Source organism: Colobus angolensis, unplaced genomic scaffold, assembly GCF_000951035.1.
Source record: "Colobus angolensis palliatus isolate OR3802 unplaced genomic scaffold, Cang.pa_1.0 Scaffold2, whole genome shotgun sequence".
NCBI lineage: Eukaryota > Metazoa > Chordata > Mammalia > Primates > Cercopithecidae > Colobus > Colobus angolensis.
This window is the reverse complement of record NW_012115154.1, coordinates 12,330,346-12,354,145: the sequence shown is the minus strand read 5'-3', so window position 1 is coordinate 12,354,145 and position 23,800 is coordinate 12,330,346. Positions and strand designations below refer to the sequence as shown.

General features: G+C 38.3%; 1 protein-coding gene across 1 annotated transcript; it reads right to left on the bottom strand.

Moving 5' to 3' along the window:
* Positions 1-4,706: 4,706 nt before the first annotated feature.
* Positions 4,707-20,441, bottom strand: LOC105511268 (olfactory receptor 6B1). The gene is made up of 2 exons (XM_011941401.1): positions 20,396-20,441; positions 4,707-5,711 (listed from the first exon to the last, which is right to left on the bottom strand). Exon 2 carries the CDS (start codon positions 5,684-5,686, stop codon positions 4,751-4,753), a length of 936 nt encoding a protein of 311 aa, XP_011796791.1. The 5' UTR covers positions 5,687-5,711; positions 20,396-20,441; the 3' UTR covers positions 4,707-4,750.
* Between the last annotated feature and the right edge of the window lie 3,359 nt (positions 20,442-23,800).

Below are 23,800 nucleotides of genomic sequence, written 5' to 3'. Positions count from 1 at the left end.
TATAGTCAGGCTGCAAATTTTCCAAACTTTTATTCTCTCCTTCCCTTTTATATGTAAGTTCAAATTTCAGATCATCTCTTTATGAAAGATATGACTGTATGCTTCAGAAAAAGTCAGGTCACATCTTGAATGCTTTGCTGCTTAGAAATTTCTTCTGCCAGGCACCAGAAAATTATCTCTCTTAAGTTCAAAGTTCCACAGGTCTCTAGAGCAGGGGCAAAATGCTGCCAATCTCTTTGCTAAAGCATAGGAAGAGTGACCTTTGCTCTAGTTCCCAAGAAATTCCTTGTCTCCACCTGAGACCACCTCAGTCTGGACTTCATTGTCTGTATCACTATCAGCATTTTGGTCAAAACCATGCAACAAGTCTCTAGAAAGTTCCAAACTTTCCCACATCTTCTTGTCTTCTTCTGAGCCCTCAAAACTGTTCCAACCTCTGCCCATTACCCAGTTCCAAAGTTGCTTCCACCTTTGTAGGTATCTTTATAGCAGTGCCCCACTCCTGGTATGAATTTTCTGTATTAATTCATTTTCACACAACTATAAAGAACTACCTAAGACTGGGTAATTTATTTTAAAAAGGTTTAATTGACTCACAGTTCCACATGGTTGGGGAGGCCTTGGGAAACTTACAATCATGGCAGAAGGTGAAGGGGAAGGAAGGTATATCTAACATGGTGGCAAGAGAGAGAGAGAAAGTGAGAGGGGAACTGACAAACACTTTTAAAACCATCAGATCTTGTGAGAACTTACTCACTATCATGAGAACCGCATGGGGGAAACCACCCCTATTATGCAATCACCTCCCACCAGGTTCACCCTTTGATATGTGGGGATTACAATCAAGATGAGATTTGGGTGGGGAAACAGAGCCAAACCATATCACCTCCTTACCCTTTTCTCACTGTTCTAGCTTCTTGGTCTCTTCAATTTCCCTCAAACATACTATTCAGGATTCCACATCTTCACTTGCTGTTTCTCTAGCTGGAATGTTTTTTGCCCAGGTAGCCACATATCTTACTCTCTCAGCTTCTACAGGTTTTTGCTCGGACACCTCTTTCTCACTTGGTGATTCTGTGACCATCTTCTTTAAAATTTCTCATCTCCAGCAGCACTTCCTAATATACTTTCATGCTTTCTTCCTCCCCATCTGTAGCACTTACTGCCACCAAAATTGGGATGTGTATTTATTTCCCAGGGTTTTCATAACAAATTACCACAAACTTGGTAGCTTAAAGTAACAGAAATATATTGTCTTATAGTTCTGGAGGCCAGGAGTCCAAAATCAAAGTGTCATCAGGGCTCTCTTCCTTTGACAGCTCTAGGGGAGGATCATTGCTTGTATCTTCCAGCTTCTGGTGGCCCAAGGTATTTCTTGGCTTGTGGATGCATAACTCCAATCTCTACCTCTACCTTCACATCCCCTTCTCTTTTTTCTCTTTTCTCTCATGTAAGGAACTTGTCATCGGACATTGGGTCCACTCGGATAATCCAGGATGGTCTCAGTTTGAGGTCCTTAATTTTATTATATTTTAAAGACTCTTCCTTTTTCAAATAAGTTCACAATCACAAGTTCCACGTTGAAAGTGTGAAAATATATTTTTGGGAGCCATCATTCAACCTACCACACTATGTATGTATGTAATATATATGTGTGTGTGTGTGTGTGTGTGTATATATGAATTGCCAGATCATAATTGCCCTCGTTACTTCTCTTTTCTTTTGATCTTGATATTCTCTTGCTCCTCTCTCTCTCTTATCTTCTCTTGGTTTTCCGCTTTCTCCACACTCATCTCAGAGATTAGTAACAAGCTCAGTTTCAGGAATTGGCAGACATTTTCATTCCATGCCATAGTGATTCTCAACTCTCCTTACAATGTATACACACACACACACACACAAAGGTATTATCTGCTATCTGTTTCTGCCCACAAAGGTAACAGGTTTTAATATTTTGCTATTGTATCCCTACAGGTATGTAATAGATCCTTAATAATATATATTAGTTAAATGAATGAATAAATATAGTGATTTAAAATATATACTGCATGTGTAATTAATATATATTTATATTTTATTTTGTGGGCTTCCTTATGAGTTTGGCTGGTGATAATCAAATCTTCAGGGCATGTTCTCTGGATAAACTACTAAAACTGACTACCAGCCTTTTATGATGCTTACCCCAACAAGATCACCAAATGCCCTAAAACTTCTAGCTTGCTTTGTGTGTCACCTTAGAAATAGCTTGTTTCTATATGAATTTAACCAGTAATCCACTATAAATTATTTTCTCTGTTGAGGCAGATTTCTACATTGGTCTGATCTCCATCCTCTGCTTTGCTGACCGTGTGCACTTAGGTATTCCTTCCACAAAGGGGAAGGAGTTCAATATTCCATCTGTTATTTGAAAAAAAATTCAATAGAATTCACCAGGAAACCCTACTTCTACATTCTCCCTTTCCAAGATATTCATGAGGAATAATAAAGAAATAAACTGCCCCTGATAGTTGCAGCCTCCCAGGTTATGTATGTGGAGTCAAGTAGGTGTGGAATGGTTTTAGACAGGTCCAGAGAGCATAGCCTTCCCAACCATTTTCCCATGCAAACCCTAATCTAGTGGCAGCTTGGACTGCCCAAGATATTTAACGATCAATGTCTTTTCCATTATGGTAGTTGATCCTCATAACCATTGCATAAGAAATGCCAAGCAACTATTATTACTCCTGTTTTACACATGAAGACTCAGTGTTTCCAAAAGTATAGATGGGTTGGCCAAGGTCATATGGTGGAAAATATATGCAGGGCTAAAATTCAAGTTGTTGCCAGAGTTTTTTTATCTTTCATTTCCTAATCCCTACTGAGCATGTCTTTTCTTTTCTTAATGCACACATTTAATATCCCTATATGACTATGCCATTGTATTTTGATTCATTTGGAGTTTTCAGAAAATAATCTCTCTTTTGTGTGTCTAGGTTTTAAATAGAAATATATTCATCACAACTTCTTTATTGCATCAAGGGACCAAACTACATTCCAGAAGCAAACATTAAATCCTTTCCATTTTTAAACATGGTTCTCTTTTGCACATTTATTCCCTAAAACAATTTTATTTTTGTTTCTTTTTTCCTCTAGGACCTATAATTCACATTTTTTCATTTTTATTTTATTACTGTTCTGCAGGTATAGCAATTCATAATTCCAACTATATTTCTTTACAACTGGCTTTCATACTCGGTTTCTAAAGAAGTATGTTTTCTCTCTAGGGAGAGCCCATTCACTAGAGAAAGACCCAGGTTTGGATTCAGGGAACTGGGACTTTTGACCTCTGCTCCCCACTGTCTGTGGTTGTGTGTTATTTACTTCCTTGAACATCTGTTCTGGAAGTTTATAAAATGGAACAAATAATTCTGACTAGCCTGTCTTAATTAAGAAGAAAGAGAAAGCATTCTTGAAAGTGTGGTTTGTTCTTAGCTAAAAGATGTTATTAATGCAAGAAACTCTACTGTTTAAAACTGTTACAATAAAAGAATTAAATTCCCACTAATGTTGGCCCACTATGTTGAATATAGCTTAAAAATATATCTCCCTTTGCTACTGGCAAAAGTATGAACCAAGAGTGAGCAAATCTGTGTACCTTCTATGGGTATAAAGCACATTTGATCAATGAGGTTTTAGTGTGTGTGTAGAAGGTGTTAGATATATAGGTAAGGAGAGTTGAGAATCACTATGGCATGGAATGAAAATCTCTGTCAATTCCTGAAACTGACCTTGTTACTTATCTCTGGAATGAGTGTGGAGAAAGTGGAAAACCAAGAGAAGATGAAAGAAAGAAAAAAACAAGAGAATATTAAGATCAAAAGAAAAGAGAAGTAATGAGGGCAATTATTATCTGGCAATTCATATATTTGATGATATTCCTGTATCATCTATTTTATGTTCACCCACTAAAGGATACATTGTGGAACCTAGAAGGGAAATATAAAATTCAATAAAAGGCAACTGTGTGAGTTATATCAGAAGACAAAACACAATTGTGTAAGGTGCAATTTACTTACAGATAAAAGAAAGCACTCTAACTAGTTTAAGCAGAAAGGCATTTAATTACAGGTTAGTAGGTGCTTGCAAAAAGTGTTGCAAAAACTCAAGAAGCAGTCTCTGCCACCAAAATTCACCCCCAGCACAACATCAAGAATGAGATTGTTGAGGGAGTTGCTACCTCTGTCTTAGAAAGATGGGAAATCAGGAAGCTACCATGTATTTTGTTGGCCCCAGAGCTATTAGTGTATGGCAGAGCCAAAAACAGCTAACTCACCCATCACCATATCTCTTCCTACTCAACTTGGTTATAAATTTACTCACAGTCTTAGAAACCCCATTGATGGGTGCTGACAAGTTGATGGGTGCAGCACACCAACATGGCACAAGTATACATATGTAACAAACCTGCACGTTATGCACATGTACCCTAGAATTTAAAGTGTAATACAAATAAATAAATAAATAAATAAAAAGAAACCCCATTTGGGGTCACAACCATTGAGAATTATTTTCTCTAGCTCTCTAGAAGGTGTATGGCCTTAGAGCACTAACCATATGCCCCGATGCAGACACCCAAGAGCCTGAGATTGATGTAGACATGGTGATGTCATGTTAACATGGGCAATGTCCTAACTGAGTCATTAAAGGAGAAAGGATGGAGGAAGCCATACAGGCTCCCTCTTGACCTTTCTTTCTAATCAATTGCAATTGACTAGTCAGATCTGCTGGCCTGGCAATATGCCAGTTTCTTCAGAGCTTCCTTGACCTCTCGGTTTCTTAGGCAATAAATGAAAGGGTTGAGAGAAGGAGTGACAATGGCATAGAAGATGGAAATAATTTTGTTCTTGTTGAAGGCATGGATAGCTCGAGGTCGAGCATACATGAAAATAATGGCTGAATAGAAAATGGTGACCACCACAAGGTGGGAGGCACAAGTGGAGAATGCTTTCTGCTTTCCTGTGGGCATGCGTAAGATGGTGGCCAGAATGCATCCGTAGGACAGGACAGTAATAAAGAATGGGAAAAGGAAGATGCCCAGTGCCAGGATAAAGTCTACCAACTCAGCTATAGACATGTCTGTGCAGGAGAGATTAAGTACTGGAGAGATGTCACAGAAGAAGTGGTTGATGACATTGGGACCACAGAAGCTGAGGCGGGAGATGAAGTAGATCTTCGCCAGGGAGATGCCAAAGCCAATGGCCCAGGAACCAAGAGCGAGGCGGAAGCAGAGCCCATGGCTCATTATGGTCGGGTAGTGGAGTGGGCGACAGATGGCCACATACCGGTCATAGGCCATGGCGGCCAGGAGCACACATTCTGTGCACATGAGTGCAATGAAGAAGTACAGTTGTATCATACAGAGTGTGAAAGAGATGCTGTTGTTCATAGACCAAAAACTAAACAGTAACTTGGGCACAGTCACAGAGATGTACCAAGTCTCCAAGAAGGACAGGTTGGCCAGGAAGAAGTACATAGGCTTGTGCAGTGGCCGATTTTGCTGCACCAATAGGATGATGATCACGTTTTCAGCAACTGTCAGAATATAGGCCACAAGAAATATCAGAAACATGGCTGCCCGCATACTCAAGCTCCCAGGGAATCCCACCAGAATGAACTTGGTGACTTGTGTGTGGTTCTCCAGTTCCATATTGGAGATACAGGGCTTAGGTCTCCTGGGGAGGAAAAATCATTTGATCAGACTCCTTGGTCCAGCTATATTTTTCCATCCTTGTCTTCTCTATCAGTAACAGTAACAGTTATCATTTATTAATAGATATTATCGTTCAGACCATGAACTGGGTACGTGAGGCACACAACGTAATTTAATTTTCACATAGCCGTGTGTGTGTGTGTGATAATATCTGCTTTAATGATGAAGAAATCGTGTCTTGGAGAGGAATTAAGTAACTGACCAAGCTGTCACTGGTAGCAGGGCAGGAATCACATCGAAGTCTCAGTCTAAAACCTATGCTCCTTCTAATATCTTGCACCGTCTGACACTTTACAATTGCCAGTTCCAAAAGATACACCTGACCTTCCTGTCTCACCACCTACCCAGAGCTCTGGAAGTTCTTCCTTACAACTCCTTTATCCTTCACATGCTATTATTTTCATCTACCATCCCTGGAGATAGAGAGTAGCTATCATCACCTGTGAGGTACATGAGAAAGTGAGTAGCAGAGATTTGGGCTTTTTGGTATTAAAGACCCCCTGGACTTCATTCAAGTCAAAGGTCTGCCACGGATTTGCTATGACCTTGAAATCTTACCCTCTCTGAGATTCAGTTTCCTTTGTTGTCAATGTGAATATTAATATTTATTCAGCTTATTTCGTTGAGGATCAAAATCCAAATGAGTTAATGTAAATGAAATTGTATATAAACTAATAGCAATAATCATGAAAGGGGATTTTCCCCCATATTAGAGCAGTGATGAAGGTAAGAATACGCTAACAGGAGGGAGGAGAGGAGCTGCTGTGATCCAAGGCAAAGCCGTGAGTGAAGTAAACATGGGCCTCATTCAGGGAATCTGACGTTCTTGGGAGTGAAGGTTGGGATCACTGAGTGGAGATTTTTAAAGATAAGCAAACAAAGATGGAGATGCATTATGAAATTGGAAATATTTTCTATCAAGGTTAACAGACAGAACAGAACACTAAAGTAATCAGGAAATGCCCCTCTGACCTTTGAGGAGGTGATACTCAGGCTGGGAAAGATTCTAGGGCCCCAGCTCTTTGAAGGGCTGAGGTGGGAGGGAGCTGTGCTGAAGGAGGTGGATTGCTGTGCTGTGATGGATGGGAAAGGAGCCAAGGAGAAAGGCAGGAAGGCAGGGCCAGAAGGTGCAGGACCCCAGAGGTTATAATCGGGGATCTGAACAGTGGTCTAAAAGCAGTGGGAAACAAGCAAAAGATCAAAGGTGAATGGGACATGATATGATTTATGCAATGGAAAGATAACTCTGTCATTGCAAAATGGACCCCTTGGAGGCAAGAGTGTGAGCTGTGAGCTATGAAACTAGTCGGAGGCTACTCAGAATAGGCGACAGTGAACTTAGATACTGTGGTTCCAGAGAAGTGGATTTAAGATACACGTTAGAAGCAGAATCTTTAACAGTAATTGGTGGGTTGGAGATGGAAGGTGAGAGAAAGAAAGAAATCAAGGAGGAATCTCAAATATAGGGCTTATTACCTAGAGGTGATGCCATTTACTAAGGTAGTTAGTTAGATGGCATCATTTACTAACTATTTTACTATCTTTACTAACTGTCTTACTAACACAGTTCAGAAAATCCTCTAACAATAATTTACTGAGTATTTAATAGGTGCTGGGAAGTTCTTTTCATGCAATATCCCATTTAATCCACAAAATAATGTTAATTACACATTGTTATTCTAATTTCAAAGAAGACTCTGTGGTTTAGCTAGATTGAATAATATTTCCAAGTTAGACAGTGATAAAATCAGAATCCTAAAGCCCAGGACTGACTACAAAGGCATGTCCTTAACCATCAGAGTGAAACACACTGATGAAGAATATCACATTTTGGACTCACCAGTGTATTTTACATTTAAAATTTCTGACTATTTTATGAAATGTTCTTTAATCCTGTTGAAATTTTATTATAAACTGAGACTATTAGAGATGACCCCAAATGTTAAAAAGAAAGCAATACGACACAAGTATATATTCAGTCAGACACACATAGCAGAAATGAATGTATAGAAATGCTTGGTCAATGTATCAGTGAATAGATAATGATTGGATGTGTTTTGAAATGTAAATTAGGAGGAGGAAAAGGCATTTTTGGCGGATGAACCAGAGTGAACAAAGGCACAGAGATCTGAAACAGCTTGAAATTATCAGGAGAGCAGTTCGTAATTGCTGCATGAGTGGGCAAATTGTGAGCGAGTGAATGAGCAGAAAAGGGATGGATGGGCCGGGCGTGGTGGCTGAAGCCTGTAATCCCAGCACTTTGGGAGGCCGAGACGGGCGGATCACAAGGTCAGGAGATCGAGACCATCCTGGCTAACATGGTGAAACCCCGTCTCTACTAAAAATACAAACAATTAGCCGGGCGAGGTGGCGGGTGCCTGTAGTCCCAGCTACTCGGGAGGCTGAGGCAGGAGAATGGCCGGAACCCGGGAGGCGGAGCTTGTAGTGAGCCGAGATCGCGCCACTGAACTCCAGCCTGGGCGACAGAGCGAGACTCCGTCTGACAAAAAAAAGAAAAAAAAAAAAAAGAAAAGGGATGGATGGAGAAAGAAAGAGACTTTATTGTCACGGACCAGATCATGGAATAGTGAGGCATTTAAGAATTATCTTGAAGTATAGACAATTAGTAATCACTGTTTGTCAGCAGGATGACAATATCCTCTTATTAGATTCTTGTTTTTGATGTGGGAGGATGGGTTCGGATGGGACAAGGTTATCAAACCAGAGATTCATAGACCCATTAGAAAGCACCCTCACAGCAGACACTTAAAGATACACACAAAGAAGAGAAAAATCATTCTAGCTTATAACATTCGTCAAAGAAACAAAGATGGACATATTCAGTTATACTTGTTCACAAGTTACATAAGTTTTCACTTCTAGAGGAAGCTCTACAAGAAAAACAAAGAATTCCTTATTTCTCATTAACTAAGTAAAGGTGCACAGGCACTAATTATTGCATACTGGTATTTTTATGTATCATCTTACTGCAAAATATATAAAGCCTTTTTACTTATAATAGTTTTTACTCCATTAAGCATACTCAAACTTGTTACCCCTCATAGCAGATTTACCCCCGGTCTAGAATCAGACATCTTTGTTTCTTATGCCTGCTGCTATGCACTTTTCCCCAATTTTGTCAGGGTTCTATACATACTATACATACGTAAGTTCCAAGTAATTTGAATCTGATGGACTTTTAACCTCTGCCCCTGCCAAAACAGCAGTAGTTTTTGTAGCCACCACCACAAACAAGTTGCCAGGAAGATGCAGTGGTTGCAGTACAGGGATATCAGGTCATCAGGTCCATGGTAGGGATCTAAAGTTTGGGATCATAATCTGGGGCGCTTATTTTTGATCCCACACCAAGAGATGTTTCCAAAGTAGCAAGGGGAGCCTGCTCCCTCAGCTCACTGCATAACTGGCTGCACTTAGATTTCAGGAGACAAGAATATTGTCTGGACTGATTGCTAGGAGTTGAGAGTGGACAGAACAAAGAAGCATTAAACATTTCAGAGTTTAAATGTTGCTGCACTGTAGGAGCCTGAAACAGGGCTGCCTGCGTAGTAAGAAAGTAATGCTCTGAGAGGGAGCACTTACCTCGGCACAGCAGCTTCTGATAGGATGATATGTGAAAACAAAGCCTTCACCAATTCTAAAATAGGAAGAAGTAGAAGAAAAAGATGCAGGTATTGAATAGATGTGAGGAACCCACTTTCTAAACCTAGAAAGAGTGACTGGGTACACACTGCCCCACTGCTTTCAAGCTGAAAGCCAGGATAAGATGACAGGAGAGCCCTAGGCACCAGGACCACATCTGATGTGCCTGATGTGGCACCAGGCTGGTTCTTCCAGCGCCCTGGGATCAGGGTGCCCATCACCTTCCTGGTGAACACGGCAGTGATTTTAGGCACCCTGAGCTGTGAAGACCTTTGGATTCTGAGGGCTTTATAGAGTACCAAGACTTTCCCTACATGTCTGTCAAGACCCAAGAGAAAATAACCTTGACAATGGCAGCTCAGTTCTCTTGTGGGATTCAAGAGAAATTTCCATTTGCCCATTGTGGTGATCTTAATTGTTTTATATGTTATTAGTTCCGTAAGAAAAAGAAAAAGTCCACTTGGGACCACACACTTTGGAAAGAGTCATTTTTTTTGACAGATGAAGAGAAAAATGTACTGCAGTTAAATCTCTATGTACAGACTTTCGAATATTCTTCCATCTTTGGCTTACTTGAAACAGGATGATGACACAAGTGCTCCAAATGTGATATTGATATCCAAAGGAGACTGATATTACTACATTTTAGTAAAAGTTTAAATAACAGTTTTTGTTTTAGATACTTATGTCAACTTGTTCACTAAGTAAATTTATCATGACAGAATTTATTGTTGCTTTATAAGCTGCCCATGGGTACCATTTGACCAATAGTGCACATTCTGGTACAAAGCTCCAGTGTACAAAAAACCACTTCTTCTGTAGTCAGCAGAACTCTGAAGTTGCCCTCTCACAAGGAAAAGCTATCAGATTCACTGTGATGTGATGCAATGGGAGATAAAGACATTAAAAGTTATAAACAATTCAGTCTGGAGAGCCACACATGTTTATGGTAATTAAGTAAGCAGTCTTCAATACAATTTCTCTTATAGGACTGAAGTACGAAAACCAAATAGTAGCAAATAAAAATAAGGCATCTCTTTCAAATCTCTGGCCTCAATTTATCTCCAAGTCTCAGAAAAACTCTGACTTGTCTAAAATGTATTATTTGATATTAATCACAATTTTTCAACATGGTTTTAAGCTGCCGTGATATGGTCGTCACTGAGGGGGACCACATTGCTCCTCCAAAGATAGAAAATGTCCATCTACTGTGAGAAGATTCTGTGAATTACTGTGACAATCATTTTTGACTCTTGGAGTCAACATTTTATACAAGCAATTCTAGAATGGAGATATTTAGTAGATAAAAATTGGCTGTATTCTAGGACATGTTGACACAATCTTATCCTAGAATTCAGCTGTACAGGTTCTCCTTGGAGTTTTTTCTTTTTCTTTTTTTTTTTTTTTCCTATACCAATTAGTTTCAGGTTGAAACCTTCTGCAGTTCCCTGTTCAGTGTACATGGGAAGCAATAAGGAAACTCTGAAAACTTGTGTGTTGTGCCTGAGGTCCCTTGGCTATCTGCCCTCTTTTTTCGGAGTCCACGTATTTTTTTGTTATGTCCAGTTTTTTGTTGTTGTTGTTTGTTTTTATTGTAAGGAGCATTTGATTCTTTGTTATTGTTCTCTGTTCACCATTGGTTGACACTAGTTCTGTTTGGGGCACACCTCAACACTTCGGCCATTACAACTCAGTTTTAGCTGTCAATTGTTACTGGGCAGAGCCTGAAGGTCATTCAGAGGTGAAATCTTAGGGCCTTCACAGGCCTTTTCTGAGCATGCATTCTGCTCTGGATATGCACATGGCTTTCTTAGTTTTCTGGTATACACCTGAGTTATAAAAATCCCTTATTTTCCAGTGTACCTTCTTCCCCAGCCTATTTTCTTCCCAATCTTTTCTGTTGCTTGTTCCCACTTTTATCCCTAGACCAAGACTGCTGCAACCAATACTTTTGCTTTTAACTGCATTCAGCAAATGGCACCTAGGAAGCTACCCCAGACCTGGGAAAACTCCAGTCAAGCAAAACAAAGGTAAACCCTTCCACCAGCCCTTTAGTTGGCTTCCAAGTGGTTAGAAAATTGTAACCAATTTTCTTTGAGAATAAGGTTGATATTGCTGTTTCTCACGCACATTGTTAAATCTGCACCAGAAGTGTGGGCTGTTATCTTCACAGCTGACACCAATCTGGGAAGTGAGAGCGGACAGGTGGGCAATTTAAATGCCCAAAACTCTGTTACTACAATGCAGCAGCTTCTGTTTTCATTAATCTTTCCGTTGTTTGTTTTAACTTTTGGCTAGAATCCATAGTTAAACAGAAGCTAATTCTGACAGTTTTTGCCATCTTATTAGTTGTTTTTTGTTGTTGTTTTTTGGTTTTTGGTTTTGTTTTTATTTTTTTGAGACGGAGTCTTGCTCTGCTGCCCAGGCTGGAGTGCAGTGGTACAGTGTCTACTCACTGCAACCCCCACCTCCCAGGTTCAAGTGATTCTCCTGCCTCAGCCTCCTGAGTAGCTGGGATTATAGGCACCTCACCACCATGGTGGCTAATTTTTGTATTTTTAGGAGAGATGGGATTTCACCACGTCAGTCAGGCTGGTCTCGAACTCCTGACCTCGTGATCCACCTGTCTCGGCCAGATTACAGGCATGAGCCACTGTACCTGGCTTCATTAGTTGTTTTTATGGAGCTATGAAGAAATGGAATTCCTTAGTTCTTTAATGATGGTTTTTTATATTTGTATGTGTATATGTGTGTGTGTGTATATGTATTTACTTTATATATTGTCTTTGCCACTTGCAACCTTGCCAAACTCTTTTATGTCTAATGCATGTATATATGTATGTAGAGTCTTTATGTTTTATGTATATAATAACATTGCCTGAAATTTAAAATTGTTTTATTTTGTTTCTTTCTCATTTGTATCCCTATTATTTATTTTTTCCGAACCCTGTGATTTTGGCTAGGACTTTCAGTTGAAGAGAAATAATGAGCATAAACATACAGGTCACATTTTCAGTCTTAGAGGAAAATTAGTCTTTCATCATGCTAGCTGTTGTTAGCTGCAAGTTATTCGTTAGACACCATCCTTGGTTAAGGAGTATCTTATGTAACTAGTCTTAGAATCTTTGTCATTTATGAATATTGAATTATATTTACTGTCTTTTCTGCATCTATTAAGATGATCAATTGGTTTTTCCTTTTAGTCTGTTGATAAGCGAAGTACATTGATTTGAATTAGTTTTGGATGTTTAATCAACATTGCATTTCCTGCATAAACTCCCCATGCTCATAATCTATTATATTTGTAACTTGGTGGACTTGATTGGCTAATATTTTATTAAGAATGTTTGTGTGTCCATGAAGGTTATTGGACTGTTTTGCTTTTGTTTGTTTGTTTGTTTTGAGACAGGGTCTCGCTCTGTTGCCAGGCGGAAGTGCAGTGGCACAATCATGGCTCACTGCAGCCTCAAACTCCCAGGTTCAAGTGACCTTCCCATCTCAGCCTCCTGAGTAGCTGAAACTACGGGTGCATCCCACCACATTGTCTAATTTTTTTGTATTTTTGTAGAGACAAGGTTTGCCATTTTGCCCAGGCTGGTCTTGAACTCCCGGGCTGAAGCAATCTGCCTGCTTTGGTCTCACAAAATGTTGGGATTACAGGTGTGAGCCGCTCTGGCTGGCCTCTTTTCTTATATATATGGTTTTGTCTTCAGGTAAATCTGGGTTCATAAAATAATATAGTCAGTATTCTTTTCTATTTTCTGAAAGACTTGTGTAGAAGTAGTACTATATTATCTTTTTATATTTGGTAGAATTCATTAGTGGAGCCATCTGGACCTGGATTTTTCCACAAGAAGATTTTTAAACATAAAATCAATTGCCTTCATAGATAGGGAGTCAGGCTAGGTGTTTTCTCTTATGTGGGCTTTGGCAGCTTTTGACTTTTCAGGAATTTAACTATTTCATTCAAGTTCTTTGAATTTTTGGTATAAAGCTATTAAACTATTACCTTAGTATTGTTTCTAATGTCTGCAGGATCTGTAGAGATGTGTTCTCTTTAATTCTATGTGTTCTTATTTGTGTTTTCTCTCTTTGTTTCTTGATCAGTCTAACTAGGGATTTTTCAATGTTATTGATCTTTTCAAAGCTTGCTCTTGGTTTCATTAAACTTCTCTACTATTTTTCTGTTTTCCCTCATCATTTTTTATCTTAGTTTGTTTCTTCTGCATCTTCTGTCTTTAGTTTTATCTTTTCAGTCTAGTTTCATAAGACAAAACTCTGAGTCATTGATTTGAGACATTTCTAACAAAAGCATTTAGTGCTTCATATTTTTCTCTAAGCTCTGTTTTTCGTTCAATTTGAAATATCTTTTTCTAATTTTCTTTGTGATTTCTTTGACTTATTGATTAATTAGAAGTGTAGAGTTTAACTTTCATACATTTGGGGATTTTTCCATAGGTTTTGGTTTATTCCTTATTTCTTATTTAATATCACTGTTCCTTATTTCTAATTTAATATCATTGTGTTAAAAGAAAATATTCTGTATAATTTCAATTTCAAATGTGTTGACATTTGTAGTCTTCTATTGCTGAGTAGAATGTTACAAAAATGTCAATTAGGTTAACCTGGTTGATGGTATTGTTCAGGTCGTCCATATATTTGCTGACTTTCTTATTGTTTACTTGATCTATCAAATACTGAGAAAATTATGTTAACATCTCCACTAATAATGATGGGTTTGTCTATTTATTCTTTCTGTAGTTTTAGTGCTATTATTAGATTATTAAAATTATTATATTGTCTTGAAAAATCAACTCCATTATTATACAATATCCTACTTTAATTCTGGTAATATACTTTCTTATGGGAATTTATTAGAAATTATTATAGTTTCTCCAGCTGTCTGACACAGTGTTGCGTGGTAGATCTTCATTGTCTTTTTACATTTAATCAATTTATTCTTTGATATTAAAAATGATTGATTGTAGAGAGCACATAGTTGGGTCTTTCTCTTCAATTCTACATGTTGTTCTCTGCTTTTTAATCATTGTGTTTTAGACTATTTACCTTTACTTCTATTAGGGGATGAAGCTGTATTTAAGTGTACCACTTTGCTATTTGTTTTTTGTTGTTGTTGCTTTTGCTTTTGTTTTCTTTTTCTACACTTTTACCTTTTTATTAATTTTATTAATTTCATCTTATACCTAATATTGGCTTATTAGTTATACCTTTGTTGAAATGTGTTTAGTAGTTGCTCCAAATTTTAAAACTTTTTTTTTTTTTTTGATGGAGTTTTGGTCTCGTGGCCCAGGCTGGAGTGCAATGGCGCGATCTCAGCTCACTGCAACCTCTGCCTTCCAAGTTTAAGTGATTCTTCTGCCTCAGCCTCCTGAGTAGCTGGGATTACATGTGCCCACAACCATGCCCAGCTAATTTTTATATTTTTAGTAGAGACGGGGTTTTGCCATGTTGGCCAGGCTGGTCTCAAACTCCTGACTGCAGGTGATCCACCCACCTCAGACTCCCAAAGTTCTGGGATTGCAGGCATGGGCCACCATGCCCAGCCTAAAACATAAATATTTAGTCTATCATAGTCCAATTTTAAATAATATTATAGTCCTTTACAAAATGTGTAAAAAGATTACAATGGTTCACTTCCATTTTTTTCCCTCTCATCTTTGTGCTACTGTTGTTGGCATTTATTTCTAAGTGTGTTATAAACTCCACAATACATTTACTTTTACTCTACAATACAGTTACTACTTTTACTTCATTCAGTCAGTTCTTATTTACGAATAATAAAAACAAATATTTTTTACCTTCATTATTTTTGCCATCACTGGCACTCTTGATTTCTTTTGTAGGTTCAAATTTCCATTTGGTATCACATTTCTTCTTCCTGAAGAACTTCATTTAATATTTTTTGTAGTGCACTCACATGCGATAAAGTACATCAGTTTTGTTTATCTGAAAAAGTATTCCATGCTCATATTTGAAAGAAATTCTCACTATGTATAGATTTCCTGATTAGATTTTTGTTTTTCTTTTCAGCATTTTGAAGGTGTCCTCCTTTGTCTTATGCTGTGCCTCATCTCTGATGATAGGTGAGTTGTCATTTTATCTTTGTATGTGTATATAATATTTCTTTTTCTATGCATATCTTCAAGATTTTATTTTGGTATCTGAGTTTTGGCAATTTGAATATGATTTTCTTTCTCTATCCTGCTTATGATTCTCTGAGCTTATTGAATCTGGGATTTCTTTCATTGATTTTGCAAAACTTTTAGCCATGATATCTGAAAATATTTCATTTGCCTTGTTACTCTCTCTTCTTCTTAGACTCAAATTAAACATCTGTTAGATTGTTTTATGTTGTTGTACAGCTTGTTCTATTTTTATCCACTTACTCTTCTCTTTTTATTCCAGTTGGGATAATTTCTGTTTCCATAACCTCATGTTCACTGACTCTTCCCTGTGTAATAGTCAGTCTTAACCCCATCAAAGAAATGATCTACTTTTTTGTTGTGTTTTTTGTTTCCAGAATTTCTATTTTACTTTTTTAAGAAACAGTTTTATTGCTCTACTAAAATTTCTCATGTTCTCATGCACATTGCTTATGTTTTCTGCTATATCCTAATTATAGTTATGGTAAAATTCCTGTTTAATAGATAGATCCAGTCTAGATCATTCCTGGTTCTGATTCTTTTGAATGTTTTCACTTAACAAAGAGTAGGTATTTTCTTGCTGCTCTTGAAACGTAATTTTTATTAAATGCTGGAAATTGTTGGTAAAAGAACAGTAGAGACTAGGCTATAGAGTATTTATACTTAAAAATGGGGTGCTGGTCCTTCTGTCAGACTATGTGTGTAAGTGGTTGAGGTGTTTTGGTACTGTTACTACAATTACTTTCAGCGATCCACAGATTTCAAATTCTTCCAACCATGAACAATTGATGCTTTGTTGAACCTAAATAGGAGATTTTAATCAGTGTTCCTGTTCTACCCAAATTTTACCAAGCATAGCATTGCCTTTGTAATACAAGATATCTCCATACTTTGGCTTCTTTCCCAGAAATAGGTGCTGTTGATTTTCACTTGGTGCAAGGCTTGTGACAGGGACAAAGATATTCTTGTTTTCCCTGATCCAGCCTCCATCCTAGTCAGGCCCTATAAACCTGAGACTTGGGAACTAGTGTTCCTACCTCATCTCACCAGTCATGGCAGCCAGATTCTGCTTTTTATTTGTGACTGGTCACGGGTGGGTGTTTCTGCGCTTTTCCTAGTGGACTCCTAGTAGCAGGGCAGGATCCTAGCTTGAATGGATTTCTACCTCTTCCCTAAGAGCAAACTGCTTTTACTTCTACTTTTCCCTCAGTAGCAACTCACTTTTGTCTGGACAAGTGGCATGAAGGCTTTCTGACCTTTCCCCAGAGGTAAACAAATGTTGATTTTGTTTGCAAGGCTTATGGTAGGAGCAGAGAGATTTCCGATCCTCCTTCAGGGAAGAAAACATTTTGCTTCTATCTTGGTTCTTTAAAGATAATTTTATTTCTTTCTATGAATACTTTAAAAAGAAAAACTGTGGTTGAGTGCGGCGGCTCACCCCTGTAATCCCAGCACTTTGGGAGGCTGAAGTGGGCGATTTGCCTGAGGTCAGGAGTTTGAGACCAGTCTGGCCAACATGGTGAAACCCTGTCTCTACTAAAAATACAAAAAAGTCAGCCAGGAGTGTTGGCATGCGCCTATAATCCCAGCTACTCGGGAGGCTGAGGCAGGGGAATTGCTTGAACCAGGGAGATGGAGGTTGCAGTGAGCTGAGATTGTGCCACTGTACTCTAGTTTGGGGGACAGAGTGAGATTCTGTCCCACCCCCCCACACACACACACACACTCACACAAAAATAAATAGAAGAAAAAGAAAGATTGTGTTACCTTTGGTTCGCAGCAGTTTTACTCTGATACACCTAGGTATATCTACTGTGCTTTTCCCGTTTGAGATTTGCATCTGTGTTGTGATGACTTTATTAAATTTTTGAAAATGTTTCACCATTATGTCTTACAAATTTCTTTTTTCCATTCTCTTTCTTCTTTCAGTTTGAGTCTGCAATTACAAGTAGGTTAGACCTTTTCATCATGATCCAAATGTTAAACCTTTTTAGCATATCCCATAAATCACTAAGGCTGTTTTGAATTTTTCTTCTTTTTTTATTTCTCCCCTGAATCAGGTTATTTTCTACTGACTTATCTTCTACTTCACAAATCCCCTGCAGTTCTCTCTAGTCTGCTATTGAGACTGTTAATTTTATTTTTAAAAAATAAATTTAAAAACACTATTTGATTCCTTTTAGTAGACTCCAGATTTTTGATAATATTCTCCAGCATGGTTTCTCTTTTCTTAAACATGTTAATATGTTAATCAGTTATTTTATAGTTAAGTCTGATAGTGTCAATGTCTATATTTCTTTGGAATTGTTTTTACCATGAATCATAAAACTGAAAAATGCTTTAAAACCAATGTTACGGAGTAACAGTGGTCAAGAGACTAAGAAAACGGGCAGAACTTATGGTAGACTCAAAGAACTGAGAAAGCAACAGCTGCCTTTCCAGGCTTATTAAGGAACAGATCTTTTCTAAATATCTATATAGTCAGCTGGGATTTCTAAAGTAGTCTTCTCTAGGACTAAGGAGAAATTACAAAAATAAAAACACTTCATAAAGTAGCTCCTAGATAATTGCCTGTTAGAAGTCAAATAAATCATTTCTTGAGGAGGATAACATTATGTAGAGCCTCAAATTACCCCTACAGTTTTCCAAACACAGTGTCCAACACTCAATCAAAGCTTACCTGTCATGAAAGATGAGATTCAAACACTGAAAAATAGTTTTATTTTTATTTTTTTGCTTAGGAAGCTCTTTAATTTTTCACGGCAGGTATTCTTTTCATAATTCTACACAGCTTCTAAAATCAACATTTTGCATGTGGAGACAATACGATTTGCTTATTATGGATTGAATATGTAATGAGGAAAATGGAGGAAACAAGGATATAAAAACTATGCCATATATTAAGATAATAAAGAGGAATATTTTGGTGGGGGGAGTAAAAGTAGAGACTTGCTTAGATATGTGAAAATCTAAATAGAGTTATCAAGTAGGCAGCTGGATACTGGAGCTGTTCTGGGTGTGTATAATTTGGGAGTCCTTAGTGTTTACCGATATTATAAAATTAGATGAGATCAGCTTGGATATTAGTGTACTTGGATTTGAGATTGAATGTGAATCATCTAATATACAGACATCTAAAAGAGAATGTGGCTTCTGCATGGGAGTCTGAGAACTTTCTAATGAGGTAACAGGAATGCAAGGATAATGTGGGATCCACTGTATCATATTCTCCTAGAGAGGCTGAGTGAGGTGAGGACTGAAATTGACCATTGGTTTTAGCAATATGAAAAATTCTAGTGATTTATACACTAGTGATTTTGGGCAAATGGTGGGATCAAAATCTTAGTTTAGCAGGAACCAGAGAGACCACGGGGTGAATACCAGAGGATCTTTACTGAGTGCACTCAGACCCAGCAGACTTAACATCCAAACACTGGGCCAAGAACAAAGACAGCACTTGACTTGTATACATACCTTGGAAAGGGGGTGGGTTAGCTTGAAACAAGCTTACAGTGGCATGAAGTGTAGAGGCATGAAAGCAAGGATACAGAGGCAGAAGAAAGGCAGTTAATCAAACTGTGACTGGTGCATAACCCAGAATTACATATGACCTTTGCTACACGGCCCAGCTGGCTGTTATCTAGGGTTTGCTCTAGCATCTTGCATGGACTTATCTCATAACCTTTGCTATGATGCCCAGGTGGCTGTTGCTCAGACCTGCTCAGACAGCTCATGACCTTCACTGTACCACTTACATAAAACAGAAAATTTAAAGTTACTACTTACAGAGAACAGAAATCTATAAACTCATACCATAAGAAAAAGGAAAATTTGTTTTTCTCCTTCCTATGTTGAGGGAGTGCTGGAAGAGTCTCCAGAGCACATTCCTTTGTGTCCTAGTTCCTCAGATAGTATTTGTTGAGGCTTCTCCCAGGTCTAGGCTGTGCCTGTTGCTGCCTCTGGGATAAGTCAGCCCAATACAGGAAAGCTTGTTTCTTTTTCTTTTAAATTTTATTTTTTCTTTCTTTAATTTGCACCTCATGGGGAGTGATGGAAGGGGAGAACATGAGAGTGAAAGGTGCAGTTATTTCCTTCAGGGAATCTCTATGTAAAGGAGCATAGTGAGATGGGACCATGTCTGTAAGGTGATGCATAGTGTGGTCTATTTTTTAAAATCTAAAAATGATTTATTCTCAAGTGGTAGGCATGATGTGGTCTTAAGGAGGTTCTTTTTTCCTTCAGATGGCAAAGGCATATCAAATTTGTGCTTATGGAAATGATCCAGGAGAAAATGAAAAATTTATGATTTAAATAATTCAGGCAAAGATACATTCAGATTTTGCGGGGTGTGAAACAGATAATTTATGAGGTACCCTTGAGGAAAAAGAACACAAAATAATAAACAAAGTTTGTATGAAAATAAACAATTATTTAGAGTGTAAAATAATGGATAACTAAGTTTTACAAGGTTGAAAATACCTTAAACATCAAAATTTTATAAAAATAAATTTTTTTCTATTAAATATCTGACACAACTCTATAAATCTCTGCTGCCTACTGTTTTGGCTACATATTATCTAATCACATTTTCATGACAATAACTTTGTAATATCACTTTGGGGTTGATTTTGGAAACACAGGAGGTGAGTAATTTGCTCAGATGTGTAAGCCAAATGGAGATAAAAACCAAGACGAAGAAAGACCACCTGTAAAGTATAAACTTCCTGCTGCGCCTCAAATAAACGGGGTTGTGAAGCAGGAAGAAACTGTTTAGGACGGCCTCCTAGAGGGAAGTGCTTAATCAGACCTAATTAAAACTTACTTGTTGACGCTGGGCTCTATCCAAGTCCTCCTCCCCGGTGGGTGGCAGCTTCATTTTTAAGTTATCACTCTGGCTTTTATTTCTTTTCTTTCAACAGAGAGAAATGTACAACTTTTTTTCCATAAAAGAAAAAAAAAAATCCAATAGTCTCATGATTTAACCAAGGTTTTGGGAAAACCTAAGCTGAATTCGACTGATGTTTGAAATATGTTTACATTTGATTGGATGTGCTGTATTTACTAAGAAGGCACAAATATATAGTTTTGAAATTTTTAATACTAACCTTTACAGTGAGAAAAATAATACCAAGTGATTTCAGCAGGGGCAATAATTTATTAACCATTCAAAATCTGTCTTTGAACAGGGGAGCAAAGTAGTAATTTAATGAAAACAATCCTCAAGTACTTACTTGGCTTCTGATAAGTATCCCAAGAAATAGTACCCAAGAAGCGTCAACAAGTACAGTCTGGCCAGAACATCTAAGATGTTTCCAAAGTTTTATGCTTCAAATTTCCTAAATATATAGATAGCAGAACCATATACCAGAAAACTACTGATGCTGGAAAAACATATTTATCAGCATTTTATAAAATCTCCAACTTTCAACCAACATTTCTATTCATAAATCTTCCAGTGACCATATCTGACAATACATTACAAATACCAAAGAAGCAAGATTACTTTTAAATTTTAAATTCATCTCAAGTTAGTTATTATTTTTCATTTTAACACAACACTCAAAACACATGAATTCAGCAGAATTATTTTAAAAGTTAAGTTCTCTGAAGATTTCTAAAGACTAAAATGTAAGACACATTTTAAAATCTCCGTGACACTGTTAAAAGCTAAGATGAAAACCAAACCAACTTCCTTCCCTCATCCTTTACCATCAACCACTCCCTCCTCAAAGCATATGGCATTTTAAACTTAAGCAATTGGTAAGGAGTGAAACAAAAATTCCATCAATGAACACCTGGTATGGTTTCCACACAGATGTCCATTATCTGCATTGAGCACCACTGGTAGATCCCAGGCCAGTAGAATATTTTCAGATATCTTGGGTAATGAACTGCTCCATTTACCCTTTAGCTGAATGGGTACAGGCTGGACTCTCCTCTTCTTTGGGGCCACCTTCTGTGCCTTTCTAGTGAGGGGAATTCCTCTGCATTAGTAACTTCTTCAGGCTTCTCAGCAAGATCTATGCTGCTCTTCTCCCTTTGCTTTCCTTTTCCTGCTTCTCCTCTGCTTTCTATTCTTTTACCAAAAGTTGATAATTGATACCTATCAGCAGTGAAGAGCTATATACCTGCAATAATTAAGATTATGCTGTATGCCCATATGTCTATTTGTAATTTCCATATGTCATTGAGATAACCTAAAAGTGGTGGCCCCAGGAAGACACAGCAGCATCCCACAGTGGTAACCAAACCCATAGTGCTGGAGAACCTCTGAGTCCAATGAGGTCCATCAGTGTTTCAAATAATATGGAATTGAGTCACCAAGGTAAATTCAAAGAATCCCACAGAGACACAGAACTCAATATAGCTGGTAGATAAAAGTGCTAGCAAATGGCACATTCCGTTCACAAAAATGGAAGCAGCAAACAAATACTGAACTTGAGAACCTGAGACCTTATCCGCTTTCTGTTGGCTGCAAGTCCCATAGAAGGCCTTGCTGTGTGTCAACAAAAGCCTGAAGGGAAAGAAGGAAGGCAGAGTGCTCCTGGAATGATACTGACCCTTGTCATAATTACTAAGAAAGCCCAAAGGTGTAAAGAGTCCAGAAAAATGTGAGCACATTTCCAGAGAGATACAGCAAGAAATCTCTCTGAGTAAACAGGGATAAGTACAGGAATGTGTTAATTGTTTGGAAGATTAATCATTTCCCTTCTTTGGGGTGTCCTCCAATAATATCTGTATTTGTATCACCTGTACCTTTTTTTGCATCTGATTTTTCAGCTTCCTGAAGGAATTCTTTAGACCTCTTTCCCTGCCTTCGTTGGCTTGGATGTTATTGGTCACATCAGGTCTCCAGCTACACAGCAGTTTAGTAGGAAGCCCCCAAGAGTTAGGAAGCTTCCTCTCCATCCATAGATACCAAAGAAAGCCTGATTGAGGGGGCCAGCATCGAGAGGCTGCCCGCCATGGCCAGTCTGATGGCCAGTGGTCACTTCATATAGAAATGCTTGCCAATCATGGTCAAAGCTAGGTTCAAGTTAAAAGAAAGCCCAAGACCTCCAGTGATTCCAATACACAAGTAAAGTTCCTGCATAATGTTACAGAAAGAAACCACAATCAACCACAGCCTGACAAGCAACACTAACAGTCATGACTGAACGACTGTCACATTATTCACCAGGATACTGCTGATGAGACCTCCAACTTACATAACAGCCAGCATGATGGAGCACATCTGTGACACTTCGCTGGTGGTGGCATGGAATAGACCTTCTATTTCTTTGAAGAAAACAGTAATATATTTGAGAAAAGCTGAGAGAAGTTGATGGAAATGAAAGCTTCCACTAAACTGCCCACCCCAATCTCCGTCTGAAGGGGTGTATCCAACTTAACTTCCAACTGCCGGTGGCATTTTAAGTGTAGAAAAATTCCGGCTTGTAGCACCGAGCATAGGAGTGAGGCAGTGGCAGGGGCCGGAGTTCTGCAGAGCCCGGAGTGAGGCTCGCAGGCTCACATCCTTCTCTTGCTGCCTCATTGGGTGGCTGGAGCACCCACGTGGCCAGTTAGTCGAGTCGAAGCTTGCCGCTTTTTCTGGTTGAGTTGAAGTGGCTGCCTTATCATTTGTAGGTTTTTAAAAAACTCAGTTATCTAGTTAAAAGGCTTTAGTTTGTTGCCTATCCTCTCACAACTTACTTTAGTGCCTCCAAGCATTTTATTTTAAGCCATCCTAAGTTGTTTCTACAAAATTTTTTTTTTTTTGAGACGGATTATTGCTCTGTCTCCCAGGCTGAAGTGCAATGGCATAATATCGTCTCACTGCAATCTCTGCCTCCAGGGTTCAAGTGATTCTCCTGCCTCAGCCTCCCAAGTAGCTGGAATTACAGGCATCTGCCACCACACCAAGCGAAATTTTGTATTTTTTAGTGGAGGCGGGGTTTCACCATGTTGGCCAGGCTCCTCTCAAACTCCTGACCTCAGTTGATCCACCCACCTCCGCTTCTCAAAGTGCTGGGATTATAGGCGTGAGCCACTGCACCCGGCCTACATTTTTGTTAGAGTTTTTACAGTCATCATGAAGGGTATATGTGTAATAATTTTATTGAATTTTTGCATATGTAAATGTATATATCTATCACCTTTAAAAATGGATGATGGCTTAACTAGGTATGCAATTTTTATTTAACAATATGTATGTTCAGGATTCTATAGAAAGATGTTATTGTCCCTG

Excerpts from the sequence above, each read along its gene's own strand:
- LOC105511268 (XM_011941401.1), bottom strand. The coding sequence starts at position 5,686 with ATGGAACTGGAGAACCACACACAAGTCACCAAGTTCATTCTGGTGGGA.